The sequence below is a fragment of the Gymnogyps californianus genome, chromosome 2 (assembly GCF_018139145.2).
Source record: "Gymnogyps californianus isolate 813 chromosome 2, ASM1813914v2, whole genome shotgun sequence".
In the NCBI taxonomy this organism is placed as follows: Eukaryota; Metazoa; Chordata; class Aves; order Accipitriformes; family Cathartidae; genus Gymnogyps; species Gymnogyps californianus.
In genome coordinates, this window is record NC_059472.1 from 130436296 (window position 1) to 130462414 (window position 26119).

Here is a 26119-nt window from a genome sequence, read left to right on the forward strand (position 1 = left end):
CAGACTGGTGATTGTCTGAAGGAGTTGTGCTCCCTGTCACCTAATCTCTTCCCTTGGCGGCTTGTTAGCGTTTGGCACGGGGTCTCTGCTCACAGAGCATTATACATTCGATATTCAAAAACCCTCCTTACATATACATCACTTGCTAATTTCGTCAGTGTGGGCACATTTCAGCGACTGATAATAGGACATTGTTATTTAAAGGACAAATAGCTCTGACCCATAAAGAGGCAGGAGCTCGTATTTTTTCCCTGCCAATTCCAGTCTGCCTCTTAAAAATGAAAGTTGGAATGAAAGAGGAGACGAAATGCTGGATTTCTGCTCGAAACGAAGGAGGAGACAAGGGAGAGTAAAGAATGCAATTAAACCACGAAAGTAATGTACAGAATGTCAGTTTTTCTTTATGGTAAAGCATTGTTTTTCTCTATAGAGATAACTGGATAATACTGTTGAGTTGCAACCCAGAAACCTTTTGTTTTTGCTGTTTGCTCGTTGTTTTTATTATCTGAACACTCTGGTAGATTACATCTTTGCTTTCTTCATGCGCACAAGCCATTTCGTTATCAAGATAATGTTTCTTTCAAGTATTTCAGATTTTCCTTCTCCGTCTCGTAGGTTTGTGCATAAGGTTTAGTTGCTGTGGCCCGCAGAAGCCCCAGCCCTTGGTAAGAAGTCTATCCGTGGAAAAGAAAGTCCCAGCTCATTTCCATAGGTTACCGAAGTGTATTTCATTCGGGTTGGTTTTCTTCCTCTTCCGTGCCTAAAATCCTTCTCAGAGATAAATCACTAGTCATTTCTTTCCTTCTTCTTCTTCTTCTTTTTTCCCCCTTGGAATGTAAATCCTTTTAAGACTGAGCTATTTTTAGTCTTTTTTTCCCGTAGCTGTCCACTTCTGGGATGAGAACACGATTAAATAAACATCGGCTGTAGGTACATTAACTCGAAGAGAAGCCCGGGAAAGGGGCGAGTTTTTAATAACCCTGAGACGAAGGTTTATCTCGTTAAAGGTACTTCTTCTCGCTGGTCCATGGAAACTGAGGTGGCTTTGCTCAGCACGGAGGGCGTGAAAGTGAGGAAAGAGTCAGTCCTGGTTGTGGCCGAGCAGGTAAAGTCTGATCCGGAGGGTCGCTGTGCCAGCCCGTTGGACTGGCCGCTGTGGCAAGCCAGGCAGGAGCAGGGGTTGCCCCCGGCGCTGCTGAGTCCATGAGTTGGGGCAGGGTAGAGAGAGGGATGCCTGAAGGCGCACAGCAGTTCTGGTCTCGGGTAGGGGTGGGAGAGGACCCTGAAGGTGTCCAGCGGCCTCAGGGGGGTACTGAAGGGAGTGGCGGCAGAGGCCGATGTGGCGCCGATGCCCATGTGGGAGTAGTAGGGCAGGGGCAGGTGGGACGGGAACGGGTACGGCAAATTGCCGGTGGCCGCCGCGTGGCTCATCATGTAGGTATAGAACGCCGGGTCGGCCGGGTGAGGCCAGGTCATGGCCAGGCGCTGCCGCTTGTCCTTCATCCTGCGGTTCTGGAACCAAACCTGCGGGGAGAGGGGAGGCGAGAGCCGTCACCCGCCGCCACCCCGCTCCGCCCGACCGCCGGCACCGGCCCCTGCCCCGGGGAGTGCGCGGGCGGGAGCGGGTCTGCCGGCGAGCGGAGACCGGCGCCAGCTCTCGCTCCCGGAGGGAGTTGTCATCACGTAAAGACGGATCAGCTAAACCCCTATAAATCTACAGGGAGACCCAGTGAGGCAGCCCTTTTAGGGTGCTTGTTTTCCTTTCTTCTTGCTAGGGTTTGTCCTGCTGACCCCCCCGACTCCGGGCAAGCCTGGCAGCTCTGCCTCCTTGCTGCGGTTTTGCAGCCAGAACTACCTGGGATTATTGTTATCGTTTTTGTTTTCGTGTGCAAACGTTTTTGAAAAGGCAAAGCAAAGCGAGATCAAAACAAGAGCTGCTACTGGCTTCCTCTTCCCTCCCTCAGGAATTGAGAGAGGTTTGGGCTGGACTGAAGGGAGGATTAAAAATAATCTGCTAGGGAGAGGCCGGATTAGCGGTGCTGGCTGGGATGGTTCCGGGAGCTGTGTCCCCTCTCCCGCATTGCTGCTTGCTGAAGGGTGCGGGCAGGGCCAGGAAAGGGGCGGGGGGGGGGGGGGGGGCGGGGAGGGAGGGTTGTGCTGGCGAAGTGCTTTCCCGAGTTTTGCAAGGAAGTTTGGCCATATAGATTTATATCGTGCTAATTGGAAACATGTCCGAGCTGTGTGTACCTTGATGGTGGTTTCTGGCAGATTTAGAGCAGCCGCCAGTTCACATCTCCGGGGCCTGGACACGTAGTTCTCCCGGTAAAACTCCTTCTCCAGCCGGGCGATCTGCTCGCGGGTGAAGGCGGTGCGGTAGCGGCGCATCTGGTCGCTGGCGCTGCAGGCCAGCGAGCCCTGGGAGCCGCCGCTGCCTCCGCTGCCCTTGGGGTGATCCCCCCCGCCGCTGGGGCTGCCGGCCAGCGCCTCGGAGCACGGCCCTGCGTGGGGAGCCCGGAGCAGAGACACACGCTCGGAGGCGGGCGGGCAGGGAGGGATGCTCGCCGCCCGCCTCCCCAGCGAGCTCCCTTCTCCCCCCATCCCTCCCCATTCGCCTTTTCTGTGCCTGCCCAGGTGTACTGAGGATGCTGGGGAGACATCCAAGACGGACCGGGGGGGAGGGCAGGGCGAAGGGGATGCGGCACCGGTTAAGGGTTTGACGGGTGCTTATTCACTCTGGCTGGAAGGCTACCTGCCCCCTCCACCACCACCACGCACAAACACACACACACCGCCCTGGGAGTGCCTGCTCGACGCCCCCCCCGCTCGCTCCCTGCACTGTGAAGCCGGAGGCGGTCGCCGCAGCATCCCCCGACCCTGAGCGGCTCGGAAAGGCAGGTGTGCCCACCGCCCGAGCCGCACGGCTCCGCGGCCCCTGCCTCCAGCCCAGCAAGGGCCCAGGAGAGGAGCAGCCGGCAGGCAGGGACCCTGCTCTCTCCGAGAGGGAGGTGAGGCCTCGGGGACTCTCCACTCAGCCTCCAAAGGCCAGGATGGGATATTTTCAAAGAGCCTCTAAGGGAGGAGAGAGGGCAGACAGCGCTCTCCGCGCTTCCCGGCTTCTTCTTGAAGTGATGGAGGAACGGGGAGGGGGGAGAGGTGGGTTGTTGTCGAGGTAGGGGGGGGCTCTGCCGGGCTGGGAAGGTGGGAATAAGGAGTGGGGGCAGGGGGAAAAGGGGCCTGGCCGCTGCGTTTGCTTTCAAATGCAACTCTCCCTCATTGTGCCCGAGACCAAAGGCAATTAATTCATTGGGACCATTTCCGAGCTGGCGCCACCGAGACATAGAAGTGACAAGGTAATTTGGACCTCTCCTCTTCCCCCCCCCCTTTTTTTTTTTAACCCAACGTGCAAAAAAGAATCTCGCTGCCGCACTTGGGGCAGGCAGGAGTCGGCGAGCGATTTTACGGTCTTTATGGGCGCTTCCGCACTCGCCCGGGCACATTTCACCCTGCAAAACCACAAACAGCTCTCGGCCAGAAAACCCGTTTGATCTTGGCTCCCCCCCCCCCCCCCCCCCCCCCGCAACACATACAAAAAACTCCGCCGGTGGGGAGGATCGGAAGAGATTTCCTGGAGCATGCACTGTCCAGGGGATGGGGAAGAATAAAAAAATAAAAAAGATGGAGGGGGAGAATGGGTGGTGGTCTTGGCCAAGGGGGTCCTACGGGACAAGCTGCAGATCTGATGCATCCACGGCGGGAAGCCTGGCTCCCCTCCAGGGACGCGGGGGCTGCCCGGTGTCGTGTCCTCTGACTCCCAAACAAGCCTCCCGGTGGCAGGGAGCTGAGGAATCAGCCAGGAAAGCAGATCCCCCCACACACATCCCGATTTCGCTGCCCCTCGCTCAGCTGGCGGGGGGGAAGACCCCTCCGGCAGCCCCCCCCGCCCCCCCCCAGTGCTGCCCCCCAGCCTCGGAGCGGGCGTGGGGCTGGAGGCATGGGAAGGAGTTGGGTACCTTTGCTGTGCTGGTACTCGGCGCTCCCCGTGGCGCAGTCCGGGGTGCAGCTCACCTCGATTTCCTCATAGAAATCCGACTCGGTGTCCGAGCTGCTCTGCTGCCCTTTGCTGGAGGGGGGGTCCGGGGCGGGGGGCTGCTGTCCGGCCGAAAGCAGTGCTGCCGCCGCCGAGCGGCTCTCCGGCACCGTCCCTGTCCCTGGCAGCACCTCCACCTCCTCTTCGTCTTCTCCTCCGCCACCTCCTCCTCCTCCTCCTCCTCTCTCCCGGGACGACAAGGGGCCAGGTCTGGGGCTGAGGCAGTTCCGATGGATCATCTTCTCCTGCGGCTCCGGAGCGGGGCTCCCCACTGCTTCGGACAAATTAGGCACCCTCTTGCCAACTAGAGCGCCAAGTTGTGTCCCTTCCAGAAACATCACCATCTCCTTCCTGGTTTCCATTGTGGCTTTGCTTAAGGGAGGGGGGAAAAAAATCCAGATCTCTTCCCCCCCTCCCTCCCGCTCCCGCCCCAGCCTTGTACAAACCCAGCAACCCTCTCCTGCCAATGCAGAGGAGCAAGTGGTGAGATAGGGTGACCTTGTGATGCGAGCGCTACACTCTGCTGTGCTGCTCTGGGAGGGATCACCATTGCCCTCTTCTTTCTAAGCTGTCATCCTCAATGGTGCAGTCGTCATTACAGTACCACCGGTGACGCCACACATTGATTGCCAGTGGATAAATAGAAACGTCTGCCATGGGGAAGATGAAAGGAAGAGCCGGAGCTAATGGGCTAAATGCGTGATGCACCAGGTGTAGGAGCCCGAGATGGAGAGGGAAGTGTGAAAAAGAGATGCATATGGAGCTGAGCTGCAAAGAGGTTGTAACATGCGGAGAGAGTTCCGCAGGGGGAAGCCTTGCCTGACAATTAAATAGCCTTTTGACTGCTTTAAGCCACAACCTTGATGTAGAATTGAGGCGAAGATCCCTAGCTGCATCCTGGAAGTGAGAAGATACGTACTCAAGCCTCTTCCTTGGATGCATTATTTATGGCTGGCAATCAGCTTCCGCATAACTGCATATATAAGGCTTTAAGAATCCTTTGCAAACTTGAGGATAAGGAAATGCGCTGCTGACATTTGAATGTAGAAATAGCTTTGACTTCTTGTTCTGGTTCGATATCGGTTCCTATTCGTATGACTGTTATTGCTTTCTATTGACTGAGATTAAAACGTTAGTTTAAAATTTGGAAATGCGGTTACATATTTATTGCGGTTTACAGCTGAAAAGATATATCTACTTCACTTTTCGTAACTGTAGTTATTCTGGCTATCTGCTGTTTATCGTTTACTCTTATTTCTTCCTTCGCAGTTTCCATTTGTTCCACGATTCTTGCGCTTTTAAGAGGGTTTTACGTCTCCTGTCCTTTATTCAACTAATTGTTTTGCATAAATTATTATCTGCTTTCAGGAGGAAAAATGGCAAGAAGAAGGTCTGCCAAGAATAACTCAGGCTCAGAGAAATGCAAGTTATCAAGGCCAGAGCTTATGCTAGATAGCAGATGTTGTTAAAACAGAAATGACAAGGGCAACCATTTGGACAGCACTTGTCTGAAAATAAGGGACCTTGTACCCTAAATATAGCGGCACGCTTAGTCTCCTTGGCGTATTATGGTATTTCTAATGAGTCCGGCAAGTATCTCATCTCTAGTTAATATTGACTCACACGTGTAGTGTCAAGTCATTTTCACCATCTGTTGTAACTAGATTGTTCTAAATTTTTTCTCGGAGTGTTATTGGCTAGTCAGGTTACAGAAAACACTCAACCAATTACGTTCCCAACCCGGTAAGGAATTTACTGGCATATTTGAGGTGACGTTGCTTCGGTGGGGAACAGGCAGTGCAATAGGAAACACGTTGGGATTTTCTGTCCAGCCCTGTGAGCAAGACGGGCACGATGCAGGGAGACAAACAAACAAACAACCAAACAAGCAAACAGGATTCCCGGTCCGCTGGATGCATGGATTAAGGTGTGCTCCCAGCAATAAGCATACTGATTTCAGGGGGATAAACCAGGGATTTTTACAGGGCTATCGCCACCAATCTCTCTTTCTCCCTGTGTAGACACGCACGCGTGTTTCTACGCAAACGCACATCATGCGCACAGCACGCTCCGGACTGCACCGCTTTCCATCGCACGTGGGATGCGTGTACTGCTCCGAAGCTTGCCAATTTCTTGAAAACTCGTTGCTAAATTCCCTTTCCCTTCTCTTCCTTGCCAGCCTCTAGACCGGTGTGTGCCCTTCCAGCTCCGGATGAGGACCCGCCGCCCACCCCTGCCGCAGCCAGGCTCTGCTCCGCGGTGCGAGCGCGGAGCCGGAGGAGCAGGATCAGGTCCGGCTGCTGGAGGAGCAGGCGGTGGGTGGGTGGGTGGATGGACGAATGGAAGGATGGATGGATGGATGGATGGATGGGTAAGGCAGTCTGGCTTCCCCGCCTGCCTGGCGGCCGCGGCGCGCCTGCTCCCGCTGGGCGGAGGCGGACGGCCAGCGCCGATCCCGCTGCGCGGAGCAGCGCGGAGCAGTGCGGAGAGGTGCGGAGCTGTGCGATGGGGCCAGGCAAGGCAAGGCGGGGGCGCTCGGGCAGCGCCGTGCCCGTGTCGCGCTGGTGCCGCTTCCCACGGCTGGCGGCATCGTCGCTGCGCTTTGCTGGGGGGCTGATTGCCCTGGCACCTCCGGGGGGGTGTAAAGGCTCGGCCTCCCCCCAGGCCCAGGGCACCCCATCCTCCCGGGGAAACTTACCTCCAGCCTCCTTCCTAGCTCGGCCAAGTAGTCGGGTCGGAGGAGGCTGGCTGTTGTCTGTGGCGGACAGAGAGGATTTCCCCGTTACTACGAGTTTGGGGGCAGGAAGAAGAGGGATATTCGTGTCTCTTTCTAAATAAAACAGTAACCAGGAGCTGAATTCAGAATACGAGGGAGCGCTCCCAGAGCGGGCGATGGAGACGACTACGGGGAAGTTAATGGGAAATCCTGTCTCTGGCAGACTGGAGCCCTGGGGATGGTTCCCTTGGATTATGCTGGCCGATCCCCACAAATTTTATCATTTTCGTTTACGAACCACTGCTGCCTCCTTCGTCACCCCATTCTTAATCCGTTCCCACCAGGACGCCATCCGTCATCTACCTGGGGTCGGAGGTTTTGTTGAGCCCGAGATGACGGTCATTGCCACGGACGGTCTGACTCAGCCCGCAGCAACACTGGCTGCGGTACACCCACGCACGGACAGACGCACACCCCCGCGCACATACACACGCAGTTATTTGCCAAGGGTAAACACAGGGAGTTAAAGGCCCGAGTGGAGTCTAAGAAAAAAAAAAAACCACACCAAAAAAGAAAGGCTCTGTTGGACTCGAAGTTTTGGGGTCAGTTTAGATTGGATTAGTAAAGGCTTCTTAGAAATGGCTATTTTTACATCCCCCAGGAAGAGTACCGCCGCGACAGCCCCTCGCACGTCGAGAAGCCGGTGGCGCGGCGTGGCGGAGCGAGGAGCCCCGTCCCGCTCCCCGCCGCGGCGGCGGAGCTTTGCCTCGCCGGGAATGCGGGGTCCGGCGCTCTGCTTTCTGTCTAGTGTTTCCCACAGATCTGTCAAGCCCGATTTGGAAGGAGACTCCCTCATTTGGGATTAATTTCCAGGCAGATTGGAAAGTGTATCTCTACGGGGTTTTCTGTCTTTCCCCCCCCCCCCCCCCCCCCGCCTGTTCCAGACCGAGATTTAAAACCTATTAAGTCTCGCTCGCTCACTTGGTCACAGCCAGGATGTCATAACTATCCTCAAAACTTTTCAAACTGATTTATTTTTCCGAATTTACAGCTTTCCTTGCTGATATACGGCCGAGGCGAGACCAGGGCGACCGCCTTCAAAAGGGTAATTCGCCGATTTCAGCGTTATCGCTGCTGAAAGGTGCCCCGCATACGAAAAGCAAACGAAACACCCCCCCTTCCCAAAACAAGGAAATAATAGGGGGACATTAAAACATTGCTAGAGTGATATGCTCATAAATCAGGCATTTTCCTTGAAAGTGCTAAGCCTGGAGAAGGAAAGACACATTACACACTCCTTTACCCGCGGGATATTTATTTTCCGTCGCCGGTCAACAGGGTGTCAATAACTTTTGACCGATACTGTCCAATTACGACTGGGAACCCACGATGGGCCTTCAGTTTCTCTAAAAAAAACAAGTCTTGTCGTCTTTAAAAAAGGAAGAAAGTTTTAACATATGGCGGAACGATTTAGTGCCGAAAAAACTGATATGTAGTGCAAAAGGGTGACCAAACCAGAAAGCCTATTTTTAAATTTTTAATGGGTAGTGTTAACAATAATGGCGTAATTATCACTGTTTTATTAAGGCTATTTTTTACGACATGGTTAGAGGTGGAAGCTTTGGAGAGAAGAGAATAATAGGCGCATTATTCCGGGGTGTAAAGACAAGCTGGTACAATGACAGCACAGAACACGTAAGTGGCGTTGAGGAGAGAGAGGACAGAGCCGTGAGTGGGATGTGCCTCGGAGAGCATGTCATGGTATTTACAGGATCCGACCCAGGACGCGTTTCTGCCTCCGTGTAGCTCTGAATGTCGGATCCCGGCATCTCTACGGAGGGCATCTGCCTGTTCTCGATTTTTTTTTTTACCTGTTGGCTGCCCGAAGCAGCGCTTCCCTGCCACCGCAGGAGGCTCTGGAGATTTTTACCTTGTTAGATCAAAACCGGGGGGGGGAAGGGCCCGATTCCCGCTCCTAGGACATTCAGGACAAGTTTGCCCGTGGAAACTAGATCTGCTGCTTTACTGATTGCTGTGAGTAAATCGTGCAGGAATTTGGGCTTTCGATTTCAATTGCTATCGTTTCCAGACTCGTCGAGAGCCATAAAACTGCGGCAAGCTTTTAATGTTAGAATGAGCAGTAGAAACACGATCTGCGTGGCAAACTCACTGATTTGAAAGCAGAAGAGTATTTACGGTGTGAATTTAGTTCGGTGGAAGGCACAGGTAAATGAAAATCGACAGTATTTCAGTGGCTCCCGTGACGAGGTTGTTTTGGTTTTTTTTTTCTTTTTAGGTTTGATTTAACAAGAATTGAGCTCGCAGCCCTCCGTGCTGTGCATCTTCGCGAAACCCGCCCGCGGGTGACGGCGTCGCCTGAGACCTGGTGCGCCTAAGCATCTCTTACAGAAAGATTGAGGGGTTTCAGGGGGTCTTTAGGTGCCCAAAAGAAGACCCTTAAGGGGGGGATGTAGCATCACCAAGAGAAAACCGCAGGAATGTCAGAGGCGAACACACAGCCTTTCACCGCGTTTAGTATTTTGCTCCAGACGTGCCACGGCGTTTGGTGTTTTGCTGGTGTTTTCCTCCTGTACCCAAACCCGCCTCTTTTATTCCCCTTGTGTCCCTACCCCTCGCCCCCAGCAGGAGCTAACCTAGAGGGGGGAAAACCCACCCTCCCGAACTCGTGTTAGGGCTCGGTTTGCTGGAACTCCGTGTCCCGCTTTATTAAAACAAACCGGCGGCCCAGGAGGGGCCGAGAGGAGCGGTGCTGCCGCTCGGGGCGCGGACCCCGCCGGGCGCCCGCCCTCTTCGCCGGGGCGCCGGTACCCGCCCCGCCGCCCCACCGCCGGCCGCCCGCAGGGGCACCCCGCTATTCCCCCCGCCGCCGCCCCCGCACAGGCGGCAGAGCCCCGGAGAGACCGTCTCCCGGCCGTTCCCGGAAGGAAATGGCTGAAACGAGGGGTGTTTGCAATGCACGGTGTCATCTGTGCCTGCTGTAAACAAGCGGCGCATGGTCAGAGCCAGCGGCTGTCTGCGCCCTCTTGCAGCCCTTCGCTTTTCAGCCGCGCTGGCAGCTTTAGGCCTGGTTGGGCTCCAGATAGGCCAAATCCCGGTATTTTCACCGGGCTCTAGATGTTTTTACACGGAGCCTTATCAGCAAGTGTGGTGAGGGGCGTAGCTGTGGTTCAGAGCATTGGAGACTGGCCCTAAGAGGTGGGAATTGAATCCCCAGCTGCTCTGCCTAGAGAAAATGGATGCAAAAGTCCCAACTCATATACGGGATCCTGGGGACCCTTTTCATCGCTAGGGAGGGGGTGAGAAATCCCTGCAGAAGGTTCCTTTGGAGATACGGGTGTCCAAGGTGTACAGGATCTGCTGAGGGACCTCTCGCAATTAGGGAAATGCCAGAAGTGGGTGTCTTACTCCAGAGACCCAACTGTGTGCCTCTTGTAATGAAAGGGTGATTTCCTCTTTGATTTGAAAAGGAGCAGATTTGACCCCATGGGAATAAGCTACAGATGTGTGTAAAGAGACTCCATTTAGGATGACAAGGAATGGAAAGTTATATATGAAACAAACAAAAGAAAAGGAGGAAAAAAGAAAAAAAAAGAAAATAAAAGGAAAATCCAGCCACCTAGGACAGGCATCTCCATGGCAATTCCCTCTCTCCTCACTGAGGCTGAGTGTCCTGAAAAAAAGCAGTTCCAATGATGCAGAAGGTTTGTTCAGCTTTTGTCCATCTCTGCTTCATTCAAACTCTCCCCAAAACAAACACACATAAAAACTCAAATATGGACACAGAGGGCATGTTGAAGGAAAATCTTACCTGGTTTTTACTGTGAAGAGTCAAGCATTAACCCTTTAACCTCCAGTCCCACCTTCAAGAAACTTCATCTACAGCTAGTCAAGCTGAGATGGCATCATCAGTTATCGCGGTGCATCCTAATGGCAGGTTTGGCTGCCTGGTTTATTTTTGGCTTGCACCTCTGTGCATGGCCCTCAGGGATGAGGACATGCATCCACAGGCTGAGTCTGTCCCACAAAAACAAAACGTCTATCCTGACTCCCTGAGCAGCGGTCAAGTGCTTCAGCACTGTTACCTGACTCAGAAATGCCCAGGTTTGCATCTGGGGTGCTGGATCCTCAATACCTGACCACTACCTCTCCATCCCCTGCCTGTGAAATCCGTGGTCCCCTGGACAAAGACAGAGGTGTCTGATAGCCAAGGTGAGCATGGAGCAGCAGAGAATGTGCACTGAGCAAAGCTGGTGACCTCAATGAACTGTGCTGATGGGGGTCCTTCTCCCATGGCCCGTTCTTGCCCTCTGCGCTCTCAGAGCTCAGCTCCGGGTACACCATGCACGTCATGTCTCAGATGACTATTAGGCCTATGAGACAGCAATCAGGGCAAAAGCAGAGATGTAGGAAACTTTCACAGCAAGTCATGGGCTTCTGCCAGAGAGCATTGAGTTCAGCCCAGGAACAAGTAGGAAATTCTGAGTTTGTCTAAAAAAATTTATACTAGGGCAAATAAAATCTCTGGAAGCAGATCCATTTCTGCTCTTCTTTTTTTCCTTTTTCCCCCCTCTCTGGTTGATGCATATTTACAAAGAACCCAGAAATTTCACTGGAACTACTGACTGACTTTTCATCCTATCTACTGCTATGTAGTATCAATAGTTTCTGATAAACATTGCAGCTGAGTTTTTCAGTCACTGAGGGCTAGAAACAGTAAAAAGATGAAGCGGGCAAGGAGGCAACCTGAGTTACCCACCGTTGTAACAGAACTGCGTTAACTCCTCGAGGCACGCATACCAGCAATGCAGAATGTCACCCTGGTGCATGTCCGCCTGTCCCCCCCCTACCCCCCGACGCAGTGGCACAACGCCGAGGGGTGTCCACGCCTCTCACTCTGGAGGGTCAGGAGTCTTTCGGGCCTCCTTTTCAGGCCTCCTGCTTTCCAGGCTGAGCTGAACAGGGAAAAATCTGCCTCCTCAGAGATCCCGAAGCAGGCCCGACCTTGACCATGTTGCTCCCAGGCTCGGAGAGAAAGTTGCGGCCCGCGTGGGCGACCAGCGAGGTGGAGTTTGTCCCCAGGTGGTCCCACGGGATGCCTGGCATGTGGGGGGGATGCTGGTCAGCGGGGAGAGGCACTGCAGCCGCAGGGAGGATGAAAGAGAGATCATCATATTTCTGCTGGAAATCGGGGGCGTATTGGCATTGTGTGGAGAGAAAAGTCTGGACATGTTCATGGAATTGCCTGTTCTGTTGCCTGAGAATGGGCGTGAGAAAAGATAATGTTAGAAGCAAAGCCCAAGTGCCCGGGTATTCGCTGTTTCCGAAAGAGGAAATGAGCATATACTGGGAAACGCTGGCAGAGAAAGGCAAGGGCTTGTTTCTCAGGCAGGGCAGCACTGCGCAAGGCACGGCTAGTAACATGAAGGCTACAGCAGGTAGCCATGGCACACAGACGGGGTCAGCTGCTCACTCCAGGGCTTTCCTGCACTGCGTGTCCCATGCTGGACGGCTCTGTTTGCCGTCTTGTTGCACACGCCTTCAGAGACTCATCTCCCAGGAGCTAGTCCCGAAGTCCCAGGCAAGACACATCGACAAAGGAGACGAAGAGGGAACACCACCCAGCCCCGGGCGTGGGGGGGTCCGGGAGAGGACGGGGTGCCTGCCTTCCCCGGCCAGCTCAGACCTGCGCATGGCCCCCCGCTACCCCCCCGCCTCCCCCGGCCGCATCCATCCTTCCCGCAGCGCCAATCGCAGCATCCCCCCTCCCTCCCACCCTCCCGGCCGGCGGTCCCTGGCTGTGATCACCGCGGCCCTACACTAACTGCTGTCTTCTTGCGCCCCCCACTGCTGATGGGCCGCAGAGATGAAAGGAGCCAAGCCAGCCCGCTCGCCCTCGCGGCTCCTTTTTTTTTTTCCCTCTTTTTTTTTTTTTTTTTCGTGCCAGGGAAGCGTGTGGGAGAAGGAGCAAGGCAGGCAGGCGGCACCTCCGACGGCTCCCGCCCGGGGTGCCGGGACGCGGGAGGTTCCCCCCACCTTCTTCCCGCGGGCAAGGAAAGAGCCACCGGGGCAGCGGCCTCCCGAGCGGCCGGGTGGCATCAGCACCGCCCTGCGCCTTCCCTCCCGGGGGCACGGCTCCGCAGCCCGCGGCTAATTCGCTGGTTCCTTCAGAGATTACATCATCCTCACCATCATCATCCCTCGAGGTCAAGAACATTTTGCCCAGTCCAACTTAAAACTGTTGGAAAACACGCCCAGGGAGGGAAATCGCTGTTGCGGGTAAAACCTGCAGGCGATGGACTCGAACAGGTCCTTCTGGGGCGGTACCCGGGGAAAGTCGCGGCATATGGCAGCAGGTTGGCCGGAGCAGCCTGGTACTCTCTGCTGCTCTCGGAGGGTGTCCGAAAAATCAACGTTTCCCACGGGCGGCCAAGGGTTTAGATGTGCGGAGCCTGAGTACATCGAAATAAATATGCCTCTGTGCTTTAATCGTGTCTGTCGACTTCTTCTAAGAAATAACATGCACTCCCCGTTTAGATCCGTGGTGTGTGCCATATACTACATCTTATCCCATATGTATATGCATATATACACACGAACGCGCACATATTTATGGCATGTCTGCATATAGACACTTTCTTCCCGCCCTTGTTCTTCCATTAAAATCCAGTTTCCAAAAATCTGCTCAAATCCAGAAAGACTACATCGATGCGCCAGTACGTGCCTCCTACTATGGGTACACGGCAACCTGTAGGAGTTTTTCATTTCCCGTCCACAAAGATCGTTTTGAATGCTTTTAGTCTTGCTGCCAACCAGCAGTAAAAAAAAAAAAAAAAAAGAAACAATAATCAAAGCATGTGGAACACATCTCATGGGCTGCTCCTTTCTCGTTTGGTGTGTTTGTTACGCCTTTCTTAGCATTTTTCTAGCTAGCCCCGTAGGAAACACAAATGACTTTACTGGGTTAGCTTCCTTCCCTGGGCATCTCTCTGGCAGGATGGTTCCTTAGGGAAAACTTTGAAACACCTTTGTATTTGAGGGTTTTCCCCCCTGTAGCTCTTCCCTCTAGAAGAGGACCGCAGGATTCAGCCCCCCCCCCCAATGTTTTGGGAAGAGCGGACGCCAAGCCCGGAGCCCTAAGGAAGCGGGGCGCTCCCCCCGGGCGCTGGGGGCGATCCGAGGCCGGGGGGGCGATGGGACCCGCTGCCGCACGCCCCCACCCCCCAGGCGGGAGCCGGAGCTCGGTCCCTTGGGCAGAGCCGGGCTCCAGAAAACGCGAGCGGAGGCACTCACGCTTTAAACACGTTTTTACTTTCTTTTGCATGGCAGCAGGTTGATGGGCCCTTGAGACGCATGAAGGCCGCCCCGCCCGCGCCGATTTACGGGGAGCAACGCTTCGCTCCCATCTCCCCCATAGCAAACGAGCACTCTGTGAAGAAGGGGGAGGGGGGGGGAAATCTGGTCGGGTTACTTCTGCTTCCCAAATATGTTTCATTTCAGGCACTGCAGTTCTTCAGCAAAAGCCCAACCTATCCTTCGGAATCGGCGTGTTTCTTGCGAAAAAGAAAAAGAAAAGAAAAAAGAAAATAATAAAAAAGCCCTCACAACTCGTGAAGAAGAAGCGGAACAAAACGTTGTGAAGAGGGAAACGTTTCCTGGCATCCAGGCTGGGTGCAGGAGAGGCACTGAAAACGGGATAAAGCTGAGAGCGTGTGCTCCCAAACACCCCCCAGTGCGGGAAAGGAGCACGCCCTGGGGGCTGCAGAGGGGAGAGCCTGCGGGGTGGGGGCTCCCGGTTTGCCCTCTCGCGGGCGGCTGAACACGCGTGGGTTTTGCACTAGGGAGATCAAACCGCAGATCCACTCTGACCGAGCAGCAACGGGCTGCAGGCAGAGCGGGCTGAGCTCGCTGCCCGCCGTGGCCCGCAGGGCACCCTCTCCCGGGGCAGCAGGAGGGAAGCCGCCCGACTTTGCGGGAGACGGAGTATTTTTAATTGCGTGGAGGTTATTATTTCACACATTCTCCCAGCAGAGACAGCGAGACGGTTTGGATCCTGCCCCCGAAACTGGCGGGGCTGTAGGCAAGAGGGTGCAATTAAGCCCCTGCCGTGGTTTTTTCCCACCGGGCGCTGGCACGGAGCGTCCTGGGAAAGCGGCTCCGGCGGGCGAGGTGGGGCTGAAGGCGGCATCTCCGGCCCCGCAGCGCCGCTGGCCCCTGCCGGGAAGGAGCGGGCGAGCCCCGGAGCCCGCAGCAGCTCCCGGCCCCTGCCTCCCCCGGCCCCGGGCACAGCGCTGCGGGGTGAGCAGCTCCCTTTGAAATCGGGGCGTTATCCTCTGTAAGTGGCCCTCTTGCAAGAGAGTGGAGTGGACCAGCTCCACGGTGGCCTTGGGATGGGGAAGGGTAGGGAGAAATCTCTCTTCTCAACCCTTGTCCCCCTCCCACCTCGCTGTTTCTGGAGCTATTCCCTGCACCAGTTCCCCACCCTGGCAGCCAGGAGAGGATGTGACTGGCTGTCCAGGGCCATATTTTCTCCTTTGGGACACCAAGTACTCCCAGTGTAGAAAAGATAATCATTGGTGCTGTAAATATAAAGAATCCTATGAAGATCCCATTCCCCTGAAGCTATGGGAGTACCCCTGGGCAGGCAGCCGGGGTTCAACGCCCTCCACCCCCCTTCAATAGCTGCACAGCCCGCTTGGCTGGTCGGCAGCATCCTCTTGGCCCAGGAGCACCGAGGGTAATGGGCCAGGGCCCAGGCCGTGCAGTTGGCCCCAGTGCCGGTTTGCCCAGAGCCTGGCCTCCATGACGCCCCAGCTTTGGGTGTAGCAGCAGAAATGACCTCCCTCTCCCGCAAGCCATTCCCCAAATGCCAAAGGCGCCAAGCCAGAACTGGTTTGCTTTATACTGCCCAAGAAAAGGCTGATTTCCAAACCACTAGTGCAGCTGGAAAACTTTCTGCCCTCGATCTGGCATCCCCCAGCAGAGCACGGAGGGGAGGTACCAAAACCATGTGTCCGAGGTGGCTGCCACACGCAGCACAGAGCAAAACAGCCATCCTCCCATTTCTTTTTTTTTTTCTTTTTAATGACAACATCACTGTGTGTGCTTGTATAAATCCTCGGTGATTTCACAGCTCCCTGCGGTAATATCACCAGGCTGACTCTTATGATTTCCTCCACGCCTGCACAGTTTTAGATTTATAGGTCTCTTACATACTCATTCACAGAAATAAAAAGGGCGGGAGTGGAGAGGACTTGATTTCTGGCTGCTCTCTGAGGTTTCCATGCCAGATCCGTGCAAGATCGAGAGCTTTGGAAATGTGGGTCTGTAAACCAACCCCTTAACTGGTTGCACCCACGTTAGGGGGTTAGGCATACACTCACACGCACACATGCACACACAAAGTCACACCTAAAGAAGGGTTAAAATTTGTTGAAGTGAGTGCTGTAAAAGGGAAAAGAAACAAAAGAAAAGACCACCAAACCCAAAAAATCTGAAAAGTCTTGAAAGAATCTTTGCATGGCAGATGCATTAATCCCATATAATAACCACTCTGGTGCCTGCTAGGTCAAAACTCTCCCAGCGCTAAGAAATCTGAACTTTGTGCGGATTAGGATGAAATCAAATGGGTATATCAGCATGAAAATCGGACAGTGGAAGAGCAGCTGCTGGGAGGGCCAAAGCGTCTGAGTTATCCAAAGGTTAGGGCCCAATCCAGACATCATGAGCTGAAGGGAAACAAATGCAAATTATGATGATGACAGGGAATCAGGAAAGAAGCGTCCTAAACCTGATAGCTCTTTGCGTAGGGGGGAATTCTCAACTCATCTCTTTCTACAGGGATGTTACTCCACTCTCTTTACTCCTCCATGGCTATGTGTTTGCTAAGTATTTTCCTGCTGATAGCACAACATTTCAAGAGAGCCTGTCTTTACCTCCCCCACAAGAAATGTCTCTGCAACAGAGCTCCATGGGGTAAATGCCCAAGAAGGCAGCAAGTGGATCTTCCTCAGACCTCTGGCAGATAAAAGGAGATCTGCATGTGTCCCAGCGAAAGCAGTCTGGAACAGAAGCCAGTTCCTCATTTCTGAGACAGGAGCACACGTATGAGTTAAGGATGTTCCATATGAAAATACGGTGTCTTCCAAGCCCTGCAGGGAGGTGAAAGGCACCAGCACTACATGAATGGCAGGTGCACTGCCCACAGACTCTATTTTCCATGGCATCAAGCCTTCACACTAGTAAGAGATCCTTCCTAAAGAGCAGTAATCTCCTATCAACACCGAAGAACTGGAGTTTCCGATGTGCAAGGACCTGCCTTTAGATGCACTTCGGGTGCACTAATTAAAGGATTAGGCCTTCTTTCTCTCTCTGCCTCCTGTCTGGAAGGCTTTGCACACCCTTCATACAGTGGAAGTTAATCAAAGCAATTCTCATGGTTAGTATACCTCACAGTCAACATAGTAGTGGGTATTTGTATTGGGCTAACCAACACCTTTCAGAGGGTTTGCATGTAAAATGACACCAGAGCACTGACTTTCAGGTGCCTACCTACCACACAACAAAGAAGGTGGATCTGAACTATGAACCAGGCAAGTTCACAGAATAATTTGTACTTTGTAATCTGTACAACTTGGGTGATACAGCTCAGCATACAGAGCTATTCTTGATGAAGTCTGTGACTGGAGGGTACAGACTTGTTCACACATGGAAATGCTTAAGAACGTCCACACAGGACTTGCTGCTCCACCTCAGATCCACACTCCATCTCAGCCCAGGTGAATTTCCTGGTTAGAGAAACCACGTTCCCAATGGAGATAAGGAAGAACACAGGAACTTGTTCAGAACAAGAATGTTCACGTTTGGAGGTACTCAGGGAGGGCCATTGTATTTTAAACTCAGATGCTATCTTACTTTGCATGAGCTTTCAAGAGTAGACACTCATTAGCACGGTGTGATCCTTTCAATAACTTCCTAGTTCAGCGTGTCTTCCGTTGGCTTGCACTAAATTAATCTAATCTAAATGTAATTAAATGAAACTCAGCTGAGATAAAGGGCTCCTGTATGTCTCCATGTAGATTCCCAGCTCAAACCACGACCCAGATCACTTCTGCCTAGAGGTTGGATATGAAGTGTTGAAACTAATTTCTTTTGAAATGGAGGAGGCCTCACCTGAGCAGGGAAGACCAGGTCACCCCCAGTGTGCCTGACAGGCAACTTAAGCAATGATGATGCGCTCAGATGTAAAATTTACCACCTCACAGCTATGACAGCACAACTGATGGACATGGCACCTCTTAGTCCATTGCAATGAAACGGAAAATAGGTTTATAGAAACCGCTGCTGGAACACATTAATTAGTCTTTCTGATTCCTGAGCCCTGACAGCTTTGCTGACAAGGCAGAAGAGTTCTCTACCTTCAGCTGCTTCATTCACAGCTACTGTTATTAATTAACCTAACATGATTTCAGTTTAAATTAACACACCAGACACCATGGCTGAGGAATGGGCACCCCCCTTTTTTACAGCTGGAGTGAAAACAGCAGTAATCTCTTCATCTGCATCAGCTAAATCCAAGATGAATCATCAATCACATCCCTCAGTGAAACGCTGCATTATGTGGATGCTCCTGCTTATGTACTTGCTCCCACTTAAGTATCTCATTTCTATATAAACAGGTTTTTAATCAGCTAAAGAGGAATCAATATGTCAGGTTTATAATGGCTCAGGAATGGGTATGTCAACTATTGAATAGTTTAACCAACCATAACTTGTCACTTAGCCTATGCAATTGGATGGGCAAAACCTTAGTTGAAGTGACAGGGGGTTTTGCTATAGTCAATGTATGAATCCTCCACAGCAGATCCACTCTGATGTTACACATGCTCTTGCAGCCTTGTTCTCCCACCGTTTCTGACTCGCACCGTCTCACATTGCAGCTCTCCCATGTAGCCCGTTCTGGTTAGTTCAGAGAGCAGAGGCTGCGGCTGTGTTTACATGGCGCTCACACATTGTGTCCTGTTGTGCAAGGTATTGCAGAGCTGCTCCAAAACATGTTAAATCACATTCCAGCAGTGCCTGATTCTGTGACACAGATTTCGGGCAGAACTTCATGACATATTTTAACCATTTGGAGAGGGATATTTTTTATCTCAGATAAAAAACCCACTGTTTAGACGTCACTGGAGTGTGGATGATGAATTTAGGAGGAGAGTGGGAGCCAGGAAATCTGGAGTTTTCTTCCTGCCTGACTGCTGGCTCTGTGGCCTTGGGCAAGCCCTAATCTTTCCGACTCCACTTCCCAGCCTGTAAAATAGGGGTAATATTAGTTACTTCATGGTGATGACTGCAGTAGTGATCAGTTAACAGTTTTTCTATGGTAAAAAAAACTTGGAATATTATTGCCCGTAGTGTTTTAAAGAGGAACAATGTCCTTGTTATTCATATTGATATTTGAGGGTAATAAGATAAAAACAACCCACCCCCTTACCCTGTTCATCAGGATCACTTTACAGTACTCCTCCAAGAGTCTCCCTTTGGAAAAGGGACAAATCCAGTTTGTAATCCAATTCATCTGCTTAGGGGCATCCCAGGCATTACACAGCTGCTGTGCAACATCTGAAGTGGAAACAACCCAGTTTTCATTAGAGCAGTTTTTGACTGGAAGAAAAACTATTTTTTTAATGGCAAGCTTCACGTTTTTCTCTCACGCGTCTATTTTGTACCACTTTCTCCTTTTCCCCATTTTGATCATGAGGATGCTTCTCCTTTCTCCCTCTCAGGAAATCAAAATGAAATTCCCAAAACATTGCAGAGCAAACGTCTTTGTTTAAGATTTTCTCATGAAAAAAAGGCTGTTTGCTGTCAGCTCTTTTCCAAGCCACCTGGCTCCTGGCTCCTTGAGCAGATGCTGATCAGGTAAGCTGCTGATGTCTTGTGTTTTCCAGTTCTCTCCAGTGTTCAGTCACCATCTCTTTTCCTACAGGTAGATAGAAAACTCTTCGGGGCAGGGGACATCTCGGTGTTCTCTGCTTTCTCCACACTCCGTAAATTGAGTCCTACTTACAGTGCTAAGGAGCGATGGTAATAATAATGACGAAAAGATATGATTAAGGGATCATTAGCCCTAATAATTCCTCTCCACTGGAGCAGTGCCTGGAGGCCTCCTGCTGTCAGCCTGTACAAAGCCAGTCTAGGTCTTCCTGATCCACGTGGAGCATCAGGCCCGTTCCGGAGCAGGGGCAGTGCAAGCATTCCTGGCCACCCTTGTTCTGGTATTTTGTACAGTGGGGTGGGAAGTTGAATCAAAGGACTCAGCCATAGTTCCGGCTCTTTAGAGGTGGCAAATATTTTCTGTGTAAGCTCTGTAACACTAAGTAAATCTAAAATATAACCCAAACTCTCTATAAAAGTAATGTAGACCTCCAAGATCTATAACCTCCAAGATCTATAACTAATGCTTTGCAATCTCTTATGTTCTGCTGTAGATTTTATTGCAAGGCTTCATAGAAAGCCATTTACCTACACCCACATCGTGGGTAGGACAGTGTTGTCTGACAAGTGTCTGTCTGGAGAAAGCCACAGCAAAGCCATCATAACCAACATTTTGTGGAAAACAGCCTTTCTTATTAATTCTGTAGTCTCTGGTTACTCCCATTCCATTTCCCTGATTCCAGGCCTTTGCTGCCGTTGCTCCTGTGGTGCCCCTGTGCACTAGCTGGGAGGCTGTAACACAGCTTGCCTCTCTCATTTAACAAGGAATTGCATGACAAGGAATGATACAGCCCAAGTCCTTGTCTAGCTTTCCCACAGAAGTCCTGACGCTGATTTCACAGTGCCACACGCGTGAAAGGTCTAACACTGCAATACCCAGCCAAAAAACCATTCCATTTCACACGAGTGGGTGAGCAGATCATTGCAGAGGGACTGGCTTGGAAGACACCAAATAACTTGTTTGAAAAAGCATTGCAATGTTGGGATATGACCCTCTGATATGTCTCCACCAGCTGGGAAAAGGAAGTCTTCCAGGGACAAGAGGTGGGTGCAGAAAGGTGTTCAAGCCTTTGGCTGTGACCCGGCTGGCGTTACAGGGCTGTGGGCGAACGTGTGATTCATCATCTGTATGATTGTAGCTGAACAGGGTTGCTGGGTTTGCATTTTTAACACGACACATGCATGAGTTGAATAAAAAATTGAGACAGGAGGAGGGAGAAGCAGCTGCTGGGGCTGATGGCCACTGATCCTTTCCATGTGAGGGGGTAACCTTTGGTAACCCTGGCCCCATGTCATGTGACAGGGCCAGGAAATAAACCCTGGGCTCTTACCAGCACTCCTGTGTGTTACACCTTTATTGCAGTGATGACAGGTTGATGGCTACACTGAAAGGTTCTTTTCCTTCAGGGAGTCCTGTCCAATGTTCAGCTTTATCCGTCCATAAATGCTGTCTAAGTAGTGTAGGGTCGCTGGGAAAGGTTCCCGCTCCCCCTCCAACCCCCCCCCCCACCTAAAGACTGTGTCTGGGAAAGGGGCCCCTCACCTGACTGTTAAAAGCCACTAACTCACTGTCACCATGGCCAGCTTTCTCCTCCCTGGAAGTGCAGAGAACTTACCTCCGTGGAAGCCTTTCAGAAGGATCCGCCTTCCTTCTCTCCCTTTCCCATCCCACCCCATCTCATCCCAACCCAGTGCACTAAAATACTAGTTAATCCCTGGGTGCTTTTCTTGGATCTCAGGAGAGAATATGGCAAAGATGCTCTCATTTTAGATAACTCCTCTGGCAGACTGGAGAATACCATAGCAGTTCCTTTCCTTAAGAGTTTCACTTCTCTATTTTCCTTTCTGACAGTGACGTTATTAAGGGCTCTTAGTATCCTGCAGGGTTACTATAAACACAGAGCTGCTGCAGGGGTATTGGAAGAAAAGAAAGCAGGAGTTAACTGAAGAAAGAAATGAACTTAGGAAGGATACTAATCACAATTTGTGAGGTCACAATTTTTTGAATGCTATTTTTCTTTCTTTTATTCCGCCTCTCACACCCCCTAGCTCTCTTTTAATTACCACTCATGGGAAAGGTAAGCTGACCGGTTTGATAATTCTCAGCACCACAACAAGTGGTAGGAACGAGTTTAAACTGGAGATCCTAAAAGCTTTCTCTTTGCATGAGACAAATTTATAGCTTTGAAACTAAATATTTGTTCAAAGAACTTTTGGAGATGTTTGAGCACACAGGAGAGATGAAATGGCAGATTAAATATTTCATTTACATGTGATATGCATGGCATTAAGTCTTATCTTAATTCTTCACCTGTTTTCTGAAATCCTTTGACAAACGCAGGACGTCTCACCTTGCCGATGCTATTTTGAGTGACTTTCAGGCTCATTTAATTATTTTGTGTTCCTGTGTGGAAGTATCCTGGGAAGGGAGCAGACTGCAGTCCCTAACGGGAGCGCTGCAGGCTGCAGGCGGCTTGATTCCTTCTTTAGCAGACACTTCCAACGTGCTGCTACTGAATAAGGATGGGGCTTCACCCAGGAAACCAGATCTGGCTCCAGTGGGCATGCAGATGCTCCGGGGATGACCTTCATAGGAATGGCTATAAATGGAACAAACAAGCAAACAAACAAGCAAAGGTTGCTTCCCACCGTAGGAACTCGGTGAAGTTTCTCCGGTGGGAACAGAGTCCGGTGATTTGGGGGCTTCTGGGTGTTCAGTGCAGGGTTTACTTCTGCATGGCAAGCCATATGGCACGGGCTTTATCAGAGCCATTTCCACTTCTGGGGGCTTTTTTCTGGTAACTCGCTGAGCTATCATGAAACCGTGATCTACAGCTTACTCAACCAAAGCTTTTCCGTGCTATAATTCCTACAAACCGACCCATCTCGCTATGCATAAATCTGAAAGTCTGCACAACTGTGTGGCAGAGCTCCCTCCTGTACACACACTTGCACACACGCACACGCACGCATGCACACTTTCTGCTCTTTCTACTTACTAGCAGAAATACAGAAGAGGAGAGAGCACTTCTGTGCTGATGACGATCGGATAATCTCCCACAGTCTGCTTTCAAAAGAAATACACATATTTATCCATAGGTTCAGGGGACAATTCCAGGGCAGAAAGTACACGTAAACATGCAAATTTGTACTCCATCCATAGTTTATTAGAACAAAAGGTATTCCTTCCTCGTACTTCTAATAGAGAAAATTAAAACAGTACCAAATGTGAGCATTAGTGACTTTGGAAGGGGGTTTTATTCTTTATGCCCTAAATGCCTAAACTTAATATTTTGAGGTGGCACACAAGCTGTGATCATAAAACGAGTTTTACTGGGAAGCCATGTTTACTTCTTGTTTATCAGACTTATTTTAATTCATTCTGGGTAGGTTCCAAGCGCTGTGTTAGAGATTAAAGGCAACTGCGCACCCCAATTAGCAGCCAGCCCTTTCTAAGTAAAAATATTTCTGAGGGGCGAGATGAAAGTGCAATAATTTCTGTTCATTAACAGTAGAGAGCTGGGGCGGGTTATTTTGCACTAAACGGCTATACCTTGATTTTGAGCCTCTCAAGATTTAAAACAAGCGACCACGTAGAAGTGAAACCCAGTGCAAAAATACCCCTCCAGGAATCGCTTTCGATAGAGCACACGAGCTCTGCAGTAAAAAGCATACTGACTAGTAAAACGTCGGGGCTGTGCAGGACTCCAAGCTCTCCAGCAGAAAATCTAGCTCTGGGGCACTAATCTCTCTGTCTTTCATGCAAAACTTTTCAACTGAAGCCGCGGTGGAGGCCATAAAAACTTTTGCTTCCCTTTAACCAAGGCGGCAGCAAATTCACGCTGTTCTAGGGGGACAGTCAGCTGCGGGGCTGAAAAGATCGCGTTCAAAAGGAGTTTACCATCTTTCTCCGAATATGACTCCTCTGTGCGAGTGTAAATCTTGCCTTGTGCACACAGTAAGCGAGAGAAGTTTTTCCCTTCGGAGTAATACAGAGTTTATCAACTAAAGACTGAGCAAATAAATCTCGAAACTTTATTTCAGGAGCGTATTTTATACCTGAAAGACTTGTTTTAATTTTCACGTTTTCACAGAGGCCTATAAATCTTACTTTGCACCCGCTTAACCTTCTAGGGAAAAAAAAGCAACGCTGGCCACGGCAAAACAGCCGGGTGAAGGCAGCCCGCCCAGCCCCGACGCGGCGGCGATGGGCCGGGCAGAGCCCCGCGCTGCTGCCGCCCGTGCTCCGAGCGGGCGGGCGCGGAGTGGGCGCTGCCGGGCGCGGCGCGATGCCCACGGGCTTCCCCGCCACCCGCAGTCTCGCTTGCCAGACGGCTGTTAGCAAAGCCCTCCCCGGTGCCTCGGCCTTGGCAGTCCTGTCCCCCCCCTCCGCCACCCCGGGGTAGATCTCCGGCGCCTCTTATTAACTTTCTAATGAGCAGAGAGCCGGGGAAGGCGAGTCACCCACCCGGGTTAAACCCCCCCCAGGATCCCGACGGGGACCTCGATGACTGATTTATTTACCGTCATTGTTTTACTAGACAATGCTCGCTTCCCGAGAAACTTCGGGCGTCTCGGCTGCATATTGTTTGGAAATATCTTTGAAAATACCCCATCTGCCCCTCGTTTCGGCCAATCGTAACACCTCTTTGATTTGAAGGAGAGAAAGCTTAGATCCTGCCTTTTATTGAAACCAGCGAAGGACCTTGGGAGGAGGGGGCGGGAGGGGAGGAGAAAAGGGGAGGGGGAGCAGGGCTGGGGGGAGCCGTCGGTCGGCATTAATCACACATCCACTTTGTCAAGGGGAGACAGTGCCGCTGCGTGCAGCGCACATGTTTCGGCGGGCGCGGGAGCCCGCCGGGGCCGCGCCGCCGTCCCCGCATCACCTGCCGCCCGGCAGCCGGGCCCTGCGCGGGGAGCCGCGGAGAGCGGGGCAGGGCAGGCGGGCCCTGCGCGGGGAGCCGCGGAGAGCGGGGCAGGGCAGGCGGGCCCTGCGCGGGGAGCCGCGGAGAGCGGGGCAGGGCAGGCGGGCCCTGCGCAGCGGCGGAGCTGCCGGCACCTGCGCGGCCCCGCGTCCCGCCCGCCGCCGCAGCCGAGTAACACGCAGGATTACAGACTAGGACGAGCCTATAGATGCGGGTTTATCTCCGGCTCGCCGGGGCGGTTCCTTGCTCTGACAGCCGAGGGAAAGGCGAGGGATGCAGACTGATTTCTGGGCGGAAAGCCTTGCTTGTAGAGTCGAAACTGCAGCACTGCCCTGGAAACACTTCTTCATAAAACATCTTTTCAAGTACGCACACTCCCCGTCGTCTACAAATACAGCTGTGAGTGTATAGGCGCGTTGGCTTGTACACGTGAATGCGAGAATATGCACATCTCTCCCTCCTATAAGTGACCCCTCCTGCTACTAGAAGATTTCCTTTCTTCAGTTTGCCCTTCTTCCTGATATGTCAGGCTCTGCCTTTAAATATCAGGCGCGAAAGTGTTTTTTGGGGTGATCCCTGCGGGAGACGAATTTATTAATCTGAAGTAGCCCCTGTCCTCTGCACTGAAAATAACATAATATAATAATTGTAGGACTGTGTCTTCAGCACAAATCCGAGCCCAGAGCGCAGCCCACATCCTGGTCCCTATTCCGGCTGCCCCGTGAATCGGGCGTTTGTATTAACCTATGTAAGTGCTAGTTATTCCGGGCTGAACAAAAGTCTCCATCAGCTCCTGAAGGCGTGACACTGGTGGGCTGGGAGCCGTGAAAACGGTTCCTTGTGGGCTCGCTGGCTACTAGCGTGAAGGGCAAACTGCCTGCGGGGGCAAGTCGCCTTGGCCGGGAAAGGGATATTGCAGAGCGGCGAGGAGGATGGGCAGGGGACGGGGGGAAGGATCGCGCGCGGGGCCCCGCGGAGCAGCGATCCCGCTGCTCCTTGTGGGTGCACACTCACACACACGCGCGCGCGCGCGCAGATGCTCCGCGCTGCCGTGCCCGCTCCCAGGACCCACGCGAGGGTTATCCCCGTGGTCGGCCGGCGGGGCTGCCCATCGCCACCCCACGCTGGTGCTCAGCGGGATGGGTGCATCTCGCTGCCCACCCGGCTTCGCCCTGTCCCGCTTCCCCAGCTCAATGACGCAGCTGAAGGAGCTCCTTAAGTCGCTTTTTTAATTATTATTATTATTATTATTATTATTTCTTCTTTTTTTTTAGGGGGCGGGAGGAAGGAAGAGGTCCCACCACCCGATCCAGCTAGCGTAGAAACTAGCTAGTACACATATATACATTTCTCCCCGGGGTGTTGGGATGGGGGAGAAAT

The 26119-nt window shown here is 52.2% G+C and overlaps 1 protein-coding gene across 1 annotated transcript; it reads right to left on the bottom strand.

Annotated features, from left to right (window-relative positions):
- Positions 1–993: 993 nt before the first annotated feature.
- On the bottom strand, positions 994–4449 carry EVX1 (even-skipped homeobox 1). The gene is made up of 3 exons (XM_050892812.1): positions 4011–4449; positions 2248–2498; positions 994–1524 (listed from the first exon to the last, which is right to left on the bottom strand). Exons 1-3 carry the CDS (start codon positions 4447–4449, stop codon positions 994–996), a joined length of 1221 nt encoding a protein of 406 aa, XP_050748769.1.
- Positions 4450–26119: the final 21670 nt, after the last annotated feature.